The following is an 11,871-nucleotide window of genomic DNA, read 5'->3' on the forward strand; positions in this document are numbered from 1 at the left end:
AATCCACTAATAGTTTTGACACATCCATGTCATCATCAGACTGTAAAAATGGCCCTCTGAATGGATTTCATCCCACTGCCAGAAGCATGTGGGACCCCACAGGTCCAGTGCTATGTGATGTTTTCATTAATGTTATTTGAAACAAGCATAGGCCTGTTAAATTTGCAAAGTGTGGAAGAATTATGGCGTGTAGTCTAAAGATGGTAGGCAGTCTACAGGAGCAGTCTACAAGGGTTAGTCTACAAGTCTACTGAGAGCAGTCTACAAGGGTTACTGCAAGGAGGAAAGAACAAATTAATCCTTTGTTTTCATGCTGGATAAGACACAATGTTCTGATCTCAAACTAGAGAAAAAAAATGGGAGAAAAAATTTTGCAGGTAGCGAGGAAGTGCTAGTAGATCACCAGGAGAGTGAGGAAATCTGTTCCAGGAGTGACACAGTGAGTACTGATCATCTGTGTAGACGCTGATGATTCTCCTCAGCCCTCTCTTATGTGTTTCTCTGAAAAACCACTTGCTCTAACCCCAAGGGGCTCTCCCTGCCCTCATAAAAACCTTAAATGGGAAACTGCGTATTCCTGCTCAGCAGGATGCTCCTGATCTGAGCTGTGGGAGTGAGCAAATGCTGTTTAGTCCTTAGAGACAGCATGTCCTCACCAGGGACCTGTCTCTTAAAGACCAGCCAGTCTAGTCCAGATCCAGGCTTAACCTGGCCCTGGGAGGTTGGCACCGCAGTGCATGTGGCTGACCCCTGAGTCATCTGCTCTTGACCTTTTCCTCCCTGCACTGCTGCTGTTAGGGAGTACAGTCACCAGCAGCACAATGAGTTCACTTCCTGCCTTCACAAACTGCTGTTGCAGAATTACGCTCAAGCGAGCTTCTTCCTCTTCTTCCTTGCAAACAGGGTGTCATCCTGACATCTTGCTGTGTTGCTACCCTCACCTCTCTCTAGGCTTGTGGACTCTGAGCCAGTGAGGTCTACTGTTGTCTCTTGTGCCCAAGGTATTTGTTCTCTGTTGCTGGAGGGCAGCTGCCAACTTCTTGTGTCTTTCCCAGAGCATCCCTGGCACTTGCGTTCAAACCTCATGGGGGGTGGGGGGACGACGACGAGGGACGGACAAACACTAGGCTAGCACCCTTAATTTGTCATTGTCACATGTGTTCCCAGCCTGCTGCTCTCGGTGCTGGGGAGTATGGTGAGGACACAGTCCTGGCATGGGGACAGCTGTGATGAGTCCTTGATGGCAAAAATCACAGGTCAAATTGTTTTCACACAGCTGTATGGGCAAAAGGCCCAGATGCAAGATTGTGCTATGTGTTGCTATTTCTGGATCTCTGTGCTCTTTGGACTCCTATCTTCCTGCAAGGCATCTTCAGGGGGTAGCAGCGTCAGCTTTCTGGAGGTGCTCTGGGCACATTGGGGAGCCCACTCCTGCGACTGCATTGAGGCATTTAGATGGGGGTAGAAAGTAGTTTTCACACCAAAGACTGCTTTGAATCAGGAGCAATATCCCTCCTGGGAGGAGAGGGCTTTGTTGTGCTGAATTACACCCAGCAGGGTTAGGGCTGGAGTCTGCAGGAAGGAGCCATCTCTTAAAAGGATAGTAAAGGGCTAATGGTTGCTATTACGCCAAGCTTGGTCCTAAAAGCAAAGCCAAGATGTGACAACTTGTTACTTGCAAGGCCATAAACCTCTGCGCTCTCACTGGGGAATTCACAGAAGGAAAAATCAGCCTCCTTCAGCTGGAAAGTGGAAGAGACTGTCCAAAGAAACAGCTTTGTGGCTGGGCCATTGAGTGGGGAGATGCTGTGGGTGCTGGGGTTCACAGATTCGGGCGGGGGGGGGGGGGTAGAAACAAGAGATCTGCAGGGACCATTAAATAACCTGCCTATGGTGTGATTCAGTCCTACATCCCGTGGTTGAAAGGAGCAAGGGGAAAAGGATGCAAGCTGACCCCAGAAACAGTCTTGTGCCAGTAAATTTGAAAGGGAGATTCCAGAGAAAGAGGAAGTCAATAGAAAAAGCCTGAAAATTTAAAATAGTGTTATAAAAATCTTTTGACTCAGCAGAGAGGCAGCCCAGGAAGCTCTGAGGAACTCATGGGAGGCGATCAGAGTCAAATTTGCAGAGGAAACTGAAAAGAAAGAAATAGAAACCCCTGATGATGCCAAAGAAGATTTGATGTGCTTAGGTACTGCAGAGAATGTGACTGTGTTCCTGGGGATGTGGCAGCAAGGCCAGTGAGCTGGGATGGGTAAATACAGGGAATGTGAAGAGTAAAAGGCTGCCGTGGCAAAACTAAATTCACATCCTGGGGAGCAGAAGGAGCTTAGGAGATGGGGGTGTCTGTGCTGCGAGACACTCTGCTTCAGCCCTGCTCCTTCAGAGCAGAGAAAGAGGAGCTGCCAGAGATGAGTGTGTCCAAAAAGGATACTCTGGAGGAAATTTGTCAGAAGTGCTATTACTCAGTGATTCCAGACTGAATGGTTGAGCTCAGCAGGCCACAGAGGTTTCAGAGTGAAGCAGTTAATCACATACCAAAACCCTGCAACCACTGAAACCACCTCCAGTTCTGGAGGGAAACAAGTGAACCTAACTTTCGTCCTGGGAATAAGAGAGCAAGCAGCTGCCGTCTGCCCGGGCTGATGGCATTTGTACAGCCTTGTAGTACATTTGATTCCAAAATAACTGTGGTTAGTGACACCTTTTAAAACAGTACTCTAAAATGCCTCTGTGAATAGGCCCTTGTAAAGACAGACCAGTTCAAATTCAGAAGGAAGATCACACCCATAATCTGGCTGGCTTCTGGACCATGCTGGTTGCACAGTAGGACTGATACCCATCTGAGTGGTGGTGGGTTTTTATCTGCCCTGCTTGGGTCAGAAACCTGCATGAGAAACTTACTATTTTAACATGGAAATCTAATTTCCCATGTATTTGTATTCCCAGCCAGTTTCTAGCCATACATCCTTATACCAGCCGTGCCCACCACACCTCTTTTCCACCCCTGGTGTTGACTCTGATGCGTTCACACAGATCAGTCCCTAATTTTCCTAACCGCTCAACCCAAGCTCTTTGCATGGACATTTCTCCTGTCCTGTAACACTGGGGTCTTGTGACAGTCTTGTGATTTGTAGCATGGGTCTTTCCCTGCCCCAGACATTTCCAGCTGACAGCCTCCCAAACTAGAACAGCTGCTATTGTTATCCCTTGTCCCCAACAGCATGATCGTAAAGTCTGCACTGCTGAATCAACTCCCTTCTCCATTACTCCAGTCCTCAAGGTCATTGTAATCTTTCTGCGTGATATCCTGGCCTCTGCTAGATTGATGATAGCATCTTGTTTTGCCTCATCAGCAAATTTCCTTTGCATTCTCCTGCTTTTTGTGCCAAGATCATTAATGCAAATGTTAGGCAGATAACTTTTGAGGCAGAAACTCAAGGATCTGTACTGGTAAGCCCCCTTCAGTCTAACACATCCCCTTTCAGCTGAAGCAATTACCATGCTCCTTTCAGGCAGCTTTTTACCTGCTTTACGTTTCACATGCCAGTCACATCTCTGGCTTAGCTAATAATTCACTATGTGGCACCATTTCAAATGTCTTACTGAAGCCCAGACGAGTGAGATCTACTGCATTTCCTTCGATGCAAATATCTGTGAACTTATAAAAGGAAGCTATTAGGTTAGTGTTGTGGTGTGTCAGGACCAATAGTGTGTGATGTACTGCGAATATGTTGTATCTTGCGTGATGCCTGAGGATCTGGAGAGGGGAGTTCCGTGGGAGGCATGTGTCTGCAAAATACAAGATTATTTACATTAATCGGGGTTGGAGAAGACTGGGGTTTAACAGAGTTAGTTGATGGAGGAACATGCTAAGCAGATTACATTCACTCAGGAGTCATTTAAAATACTAATTTCTGTTTCTAAGGTCAAATGAACTACAGCTACTTGGGAAGAAAAAGGCCTGTGGTGATGTTTTTGAGTTTATGGCCAGATTTTAAAGATATTTAGGTCCTGAGTATTTGGCCTGTGTGACTCTGTTCCATTCCTCTTCAATGACATTCAGGTCATTTTCATAGGAAAACGCTATTTTCTTTAGAAAATGGATTTAACGTCTCCTTATTTTCTAGAGTTGATCTTTGATGCTGCAAGTCCAAGGATTAAGCAGAATATTGGAGTGCATGAAGGATGGGACAGAAACTATGTCTCCAAATGCCATAATGTGGTTGTAGAAACCAGCAGGATGATCTCGAATGCTGCATTCAGCTCTGATAATTTTGACTCAGAGATGGATAGAACCAACCCAGAAGACTTTGAGCCAGGTGATGAAAGCATTTAGCGACTTGGAGACGAAAGATTGAAAAGAGTGGGACAAATAGATGAATGGAGCTTAAAAATAAACATTCAATATTGATTATTTACCCTTTCATGCAGAAGAAGAAAAGGACATCTACGTGCTTGAAACCATTTAAAGAGAGAAACTGGGTACTAGAGAGAAATATTTTGACACAAGGCATAAGGCGTCGTTAACATGTGAAACTCTCTGCCAGAAGGCCTCATCAAGGGCAAAAAGTGGAGAAGAAAGAAGCAATTGCTTTGAGATAACCCCAGCTATGTAAGCTTAAATTTTTTTTTATTTTTAGCCCGTTTTCATGGAAATGGGGCTTATGCAATATGCTGTCTGGGTGCAGGAGGTAATGATAGTTGGTGTCTGCAAACTCAAAACTGAAATAACTTTTTGCAGTCAGACAACCTCTTTTTAAAGCCCTGATGATGAATTCACTTGGGCAGGTGCAGATCTCTGCAGAGGCAGTAGCTGAGAGCCACTGGCTCTGCCAAGATGCAGATGGAAGAGATGTAGGTCAGTCCGCCTGAGAGACCATAATCCACGTGCCCTTGCAAAACCAAAACCAGCCCTAGTGAGAATTAGCCCCAGGGTTTTCCTCCACTTGAGCACAGGGCTGCAGGTGCAAGTCATGAGGCACAGGAGACAAATAGCGGGAGGGGGGCCTGGGGTTGGGGGGTAAGCACTGTGTGAGCACGGGGAGGGGGGGGAGGCTGTGGGTGCTGTTTGGGGGAGCTAGGGCACAGCAAAGCTGGGTTCACAGTGTGGCAAGAAGGTGCCCGTGAGCTGGCGAGTGAGCTTCTAACCTGGGCGTTTCACAGTGCCTTGTGCTCTGAATCCTGCTATGCACAGAGGGATGTATTTACATTTAGGTGAAGCTGGATGCTGCTTTCTCATGTAAATGCTTGCTCTGCTCACACAGCATTTCTCTTCCCTGGTTTTGTTGAAAGAAATGTAGCTGCTTGCCTTAAGGAGCAAAGGGTGCTCGAGGCTGGGGACTTGGAGACGATATGGGGAGACTGGGAGAGAGTGAGAGAAGCTGAGGTTGCAGCTGCCTCTGGGTGAATATATCCCCTGGGGTGGTCTCTAAGCTGTCAGACATGGAGCTGAGGGTAACCAGCTCAGGGGACCCCTGTGGTTTGGCAGAGCTGTGCTGGGAGGCTGGAGGGTGTCAGGCACAAGTGCCTGCAGTGTCCAATTACCCTTTTTTTGTTGGACCTTACTAATCCCCTTGTGCTTGTGTTTTTCTGCGATGCGTGGACACACTGGTGTGCAGCAACCTCCTGCCTGGGGAGAGATTATTTTTGCCTTTACCACTCTCTTTCCGTTCAGTCTGCTGTAGAAGTCACTCAGGCTGGGGGAGAACAGGTCTATCATTGATCCAGGACCATAGAAAAAATCCCTGTCCTGCGTTGTGGGTCCTTATGCTGAGCATAGCACAGGATCCTCTGAGGGGGAAGAGATATTCAGGAATTTGAATTAAAAAGATATCAGTGGGGATTGGTTTAGGAATTCCACTTCCAGTGCTGAAATACTCTCAAAACAATTTATGCAAGGGTCAGTGATAGCTCACTGCAGGATGAGACTGACGGCTGATCTGTTTTCCTTGCAACCTCTAGCCATGGGACTCGTTTGCATAATTTTTATCAATGATAAGCGTCACTTCCCAGATGGATGTTGCACAATGTCGTGTGGTTTTTCTCTCTACACTTGCATGGGATTGTGGTGTTGGCAGTTTCTGTCATTTCTTTCTGCCTGTGGTTTCCTTCTGTTTTATGCTGGTGCATGGTGAAAGCAGAAGGGCTACTGTGATCCCTTTAGTGCTGCGAAGCGCAGGGCCCCATGTGTCTGCCAGCCTCTCCTGAAAGAGGTGCAGACAGCATCTCTCTGCCCTGACTCAGGGTCAGAAATACAACCTGCTTCTGCCAGCTAGCAGGGGTTTGTCCTCAGGGCAAACTCTGCAGGGTTGGGGAGGCTTTCCCAAAGTCAGCTGCAGACTGAGGCAGTTGTGTCTCAGCTTTCCTTAGCAGGCTTGGGGACCAGAAGCAATGCTGTCCTCTTACAGTGACCGAGAACATCCCTCGACTTCTCTTCTAGTCTAAATGAATCCTGTGACATTGTCTGGCTGCCCTGCTGTGTCTGAACTTTCCTGCTTTTCTCACAGCCCCTGGCGGTAATTTTAGACTTTAATCCCCCCATTTTCTTAGAGAGACACATGCAAGGCAGTGCCAAAAGCATCTAATAATGCAAGACTAGTGTCATGCTTACTAATCACTGACTTTCTGGTATCTCTCCCACTCCATTTGAATTTGTCCTGCTAATCATCAGTGATTCAGAGATGGCCTCAGCCTGGCTAGGGAGGAGGTTAGGGATATCTCTGGGGACTTTGGTTATGCTTGCCTTATCTACCTCTTCCTTACTTAGTTGTTCTCTTTTCTCTTTTCTCACCTGCGTGCACTAAATTTAGTTGTGTTGAGTACTTGACCATAACCTTTTGTTTTGTTCATGCAAAGACAAGCCCAAAAGAGGTGGCATCTTCCGGTACTTGCTCCCCATCCTAACTAATGCGCTTTTGCTTTCTTTTGTTTTTTAAATGTGTATTTGTAAAGCTGGGTTTTCTGATCTCCTGTGTTCACCCCTCCTCCCCCCTTGAATTTCTCTTGTGTTTGTCTGCTGGATTAGAAAGTCTTCTACTTAGAGGTCTTCCATGACAGGAGAAACAAAACCATAAGTCATTTCTTCACTCTCCCTTTACATCAGTTCCTTCTACTTAATTTTTTAAACACACTTAAACAAAAATTGTCTACTTTTGCTGAGCTGCAATTTTGTGGAATTCATTGAAATATCCTTGATTCCAGTTAGAATGGAAAGTATTTCATCAGCGTCCAGTAAGAAGTCTCATCTGGCTCTCATCTAAATGGGGAACTGAAAGCTTGGCCAACTATTTCTGCAACAAAGAGGAAATATTTTCACCATTTCCATCAGAAATCTTTGCAATTGTGAGATTTTTCTATGGTTCCTACCGGATGACAGGGTTTCCTCTGGTTCTGCTAAAGCCAAATGCCCACAGATCATCATGCTTCTCCTTCTCATTGTGATGATCTCAGTTTCTAATACTTGCTGGGTGTGGGATATTCCTTACCAACAAAAAATGTTTTCTGTTGCTACTCCCTTACCTATCTCACTCCTTTTCTCTGCTTGGGCAGCAAAGGGGCTCCTGCCAAGCCAGCGTTGTCCACTGCAATTGCTCATCGCAGGCTGTGGGCCCTGTGACTTGGTTCTCCTGCCCAAGCCAAGCTCAGCTCTGGCTTGGGGCTGCTCTCCCCAGAAGTACCCCACCCTGGGGTTCGGGTAGCTCAGCATCCTGTTCCTACAGTTGACTCGGAGAGCAATTGCTGGTTGCCTTCATTATAACAGCCTGTTGCACGCTGTTGTCCCCCCTCATGCTTCTCCTTGTTGATCAAAAGCAAAGCTGGCTCTGGTGAGGGCAGGAGAGATGCCAGAACGGGGTGGTTGGCAGGCAGAGGTCTGGGGCAGGTCTTGTGGGAGACGTGGGGGTTTACGGGCAGAGGGGTTCATAAAACCACAAAAGGCTTCTGCCAGCTCACCCCTGAACTTGGGATTCCTCTGCACACAGAGGACACTTTGGGATTAAGAGAAACCTCTTAGGGACTCTGCAATGGCATTAACAGAAAAACTCATGCAGATTTTCAGTCCTCTGAGGAACTGAGCTTTTTCCTTCTGTTTTTGTGTATCCAGTGACATTTGACAAGCAGGAGAATTTACAGCAGGTACCACCTCTCCTCCACGCGCTTCTCAAATGCCCCAGATGAAGACCCTGGTCACCATTCATTACAAACGATTTATTCATTTGTAGCCCCAGGCACAGAGCAGCTTAAACAGAAATAGCTGAAACGGTGAGTTGGAGAGGTCGTTTCTGTTCATACCACTGCCCTGAGGCCAGATCAAGCCTAGCAGAGACCTGAAGGTCTCCAATGAGATGATTTACACCTATTCTCACCCCTGTCCCATCTTTTTCTAAAAGAAACAATCATGACCTTTTCTCTTACTCCTAGACCTCCTCTCAAACAAGTGCTAGTTGGGAGGGACGCATCCTTCAGACAAGGACCTGTTGGCAGGGGAAGGTTTTTCTGGGCAAAAGGCCATTGTGGCCACCGGAGATTTATCTCTGCACGTGAATGGGGAGCATTGCCCCTGCCATGCGGTGGGGATGAGAGGACAGGCACAGCCGTTGCTCAGCGTTTTGGTGAGTTAAACTCTTCCCTTGAATCAGGGTGGCAGAAATTAGTCATGCCAGAGCAAGGGTCAGGAGGCAGGTGGTGGGAGGATGGTGGTTTGTGTGGTAGCTGGGAGCCGAGGAGCAAACCTTTTGTGGCACCATGGGGCAGCATCAGGGCAAGGCCAAAAAAAGGAAAAAAAAAAAAAAAAAAAGGAGGAAGCAGTAAGTTTGGCAGGTCTTTCTGGCTGTGCACCGGTGGGGGTCTTTGGGAATTACCCTCTGGGACTGCAAACACTGCCCCTTTTCAGTCATGCAACAATCTCCTTGAGGTTTCATCTGCAAGGCTGCAATGAGCTGATCTCAGTGGGCATGAGCAGACTTCTCCCTCCAGCTCCAACTTTTAATGCCCTATCTCTTGACATGGATGTATTTGCTTTTTTGGGGCTAAGCCAGTAGAGAGAGCTTAAACTGGATGAAATTATCCTGCTTGGGAAGAAGTGGGCAAGCAGACTGCAAAACTAAAATCCTTAGAGAGGTGTAAATCCTCTGTTCACCCTGGGGACAGGGAGGGTGGCAGCTAGGCTGCAGCCAGGGTCCATGACTCCAGCCCTGGAGCAAGGCAGCAGAGCCCAGTCCCTACAGGCCATGCAGTCCTCCATGTCTCTGCAACCTTTCCAGCACGAGACTGCTGCTCTTGACCATATTATCAGCAAAAAGCGACAAATGTGAGACCCCCCTTCCAGCTTCACACAACCTCGTTCCTGCATGTCAAACGAACTAGTGCTCAGTGGAAATGAACGTATGCGCAATGCATCGTTATGGAGCTAACTCTGTGTCCCTGCTGTGATCGGCAGGGCAGGATGAGGAGAAGTGGTGTTTGTGGCAAAACTGGGGATAACTTGGGATTTGACACCTGGCAGTGGTTTTCTGCCAGCAATAGCAGCCGTGGCTGGGGATTTCCATGCCATGGTGTTGTCCCAAAAGTTGGGGTTTGTTTACCCGGTGTGCAATATGTCAATATACACACAGAGCTGAAGTATTTTATTGCATCTTTGCACAGATATGGGTGTCTCACCCAAGACAGCACACCAAAGCTCCAAATCAGTGGTTATTTATACATACAACATTAACATACTCATCTTTCTAATACATATATATTATTTATCATTATATGATTGGTTAATAAATCTTTGCCTCCTATGTTAATTAGTGCACACACCAAATAGTTCTTTCTTTTGAGTCGGTGGTATAATTACGGTGGGTGGTCCATGGATCGATGGTCGTGATCTCCTCCTGTTGGAATTACCTTTCGCCTAATTTCCTTCTTTGCCAATCCTCAATGATTCTTCAGTGCTTGTTGGTCAAACTAATAATTCATCAGTTATGCTTCTACTTCTTGACAATCATGTCTTAATTAGTACATTGTTTGGCTATACATTAACTAACACAGGGGTAGGACTTAGCACCAATAGTCTTGGTTGCATTTGATTTTGCTGGAACAATGGCGCCTGAGCTGGGCTGTCTGCCCACAGAGAAGCTCCACTGCCCCCTGACACAGTGGCATTGCTGAGGCTGTTGCAAAGCAAATCCCTGCCTGGAGCTTGCTGGCCTTGCTTCACGGCTGCCCGCTTGGGATTGCCATGGGGCTCTGGCCCAGAGCTTGATACCCCAGCCTGGCTCATGGTCAGTAGGGTCCTTGCAGCAGGCGAAGGGTTAGTGTCATGAGGGTTTGTGCTCTGGCTGGTCCCCACCGGGCACCCAAACAGAATCTGAAAGTTGCAGCCCCGTGGCCGGTGCTTCCCCTTCTGCGGTTTCCTTGTTGTGTCCAGCTCAGCAAAACTGGGTGATCCTAACACAATTTCCCTGGTATGATGCACTCTTTTTTCCCTTGAAATCTTGTACCCGCCCAGCAGCTGGGAATAAAAGGAGAGCATCACCACAGGGGCCAAGCATCGTGCAGAGGAGAACCCTGCAGCCCCCCAGCTCCAGCCCTGCTTGCGGATCCCTTGCCCCGCGCAGCACCATGAAGGTCACCACAGCCACCCTGATCGCTCTCCTCCTCGCAGCCACCTGCGTCCTGTCGGAGGCCCATCTTGGTGAGCACGTCGTCGCTGCGTTTTCCTTGGGGCTGGATGTGCCCTCGCTCCATGGGAGCTGCCGGGGCAGCTGGAAAGCCCCATCCCTTTCAGCGGGGACCCTGGCTGCTGAGGGGAGGGCTGGGAGCAGCAGACCACTGCCAATGCTGGGACTCAGACCTGGGGCCAGGGGTCTCCTTGGGTGCCCCAGGACACAAGGAGAGGGGATGGGATATGGCAAATCCCTGGGGGATCCCAAGTGCCAGTGGACCCAGAGGCTGTGCTGTAGCCTGGGGTCTCACCAGGGCTGTGTGTCTTTCTGCCCTCACAGATGGCGTCCCCACCACCTGCTGCTTCAGCTACCAGCAACGCCCCGTGCCACGGGGCCTCGTTGCCTCTGTCTACATCACCAGCAGCAGCTGTGCCCAGCCAGGGGTGATGTGAGTACCCACCACTGCCAGGGGCTTGGGGTGTGATGGCCAAGGCAGTGCCTCGAGGGTGGCTGGGAGGGGGATGGGGACACCCGGGGTGCTGCTGGTGAGACCCATCGCAGACATCCCGCTGACCTGGCCGTGCACCTCAACACTGGTTTTCTCCCGGCAGCCTGGTCACCAAGAAGAAGAAGGAGCTGTGTGCGGACCCCCAGGCGCCCTGGGTGCAGGCGCATCTGAAGCACTTCCAGACCCCAAAGAACTGACCCCTCCCTGCTGCTACCTGCGATGGCCCCGGTGCGATGCCCAGCAGGCTTGTCTTCCAGCCCCAAGCTCGCAAGAACTGCAGCCATCTTCAACAGGAACATTTATTCTATTTAACTTATTTAAGTTAAATTAAGTATTTTTTGCTAAGTGAAAATATAAACTGTATAAAAATAATAACTTAAAATAATTTAAACTATATCAATGTGCCTGTCAATGAAGCGTCAGGAGTTTTGATGCCTAAATAAAGCCTTTGTGCTGTCACCCCTTTGGGTGTCTCTGCAGTCCTTGCTGGAGCCCCAGTATGGGAGAAGGGACCCACAGGGACCCCTTGCCTTCCCTACACCCTGGGTTTCACTGTTCCACTCCACACAGGGCAGCCTTGGCCCCACGGCAGCTCCTGCGGTGCTTGCTGCTGCCCAGCCCGGGTTGAGCTCCGGCACCACCCAGCACATCCCCATGAGGTGACACCAGCATCTCACCTGGGGCTGCCAGGGCCAGCTCCTATTTGGGGAA

At 48.6% G+C, this 11,871-nt stretch overlaps 1 protein-coding gene across 1 annotated transcript; it reads left to right on the forward strand.

Annotated features, from left to right (window-relative positions):
* Positions 1 to 10,521: 10,521 nt before the first annotated feature.
* Positions 10,522 to 11,612, forward strand: LOC142604538 (C-C motif chemokine 3-like). The gene is made up of 3 exons (XM_075771613.1): positions 10,522 to 10,681; positions 10,992 to 11,100; positions 11,264 to 11,612. Exons 1-3 carry the CDS (start codon positions 10,609 to 10,611, stop codon positions 11,355 to 11,357), a joined length of 276 nt encoding a protein of 91 aa, XP_075627728.1. The 5' UTR covers positions 10,522 to 10,608; the 3' UTR covers positions 11,358 to 11,612.
* The last annotated feature ends 259 nt before the right edge of the window (positions 11,613 to 11,871 follow it).

The sequence above is a fragment of the Balearica regulorum genome, chromosome 19, assembly GCF_011004875.1.
Source record: "Balearica regulorum gibbericeps isolate bBalReg1 chromosome 19, bBalReg1.pri, whole genome shotgun sequence".
NCBI lineage: Eukaryota > Metazoa > Chordata > Aves > Gruiformes > Gruidae > Balearica > Balearica regulorum.

Bases quoted from the DNA above. Each gene is read 5' to 3' on its own strand.
- LOC142604538 (XM_075771613.1), top strand. From the start codon at position 10,609: ATGAAGGTCACCACAGCCACCCTGATCGCTCTCCTCCTCGCAGCCACC. The intron at 10,682-10,991 runs GTGAGCACGTCG...CTGCCCTCACAG, and splicing joins CCTGTCGGAGGCCCATCTTG to ATGGCGTCCCCACCACCTGC. The intron at 11,101-11,263 runs GTGAGTACCCAC...TTCTCCCGGCAG, and splicing joins TGTGCCCAGCCAGGGGTGAT to CCTGGTCACCAAGAAGAAGA.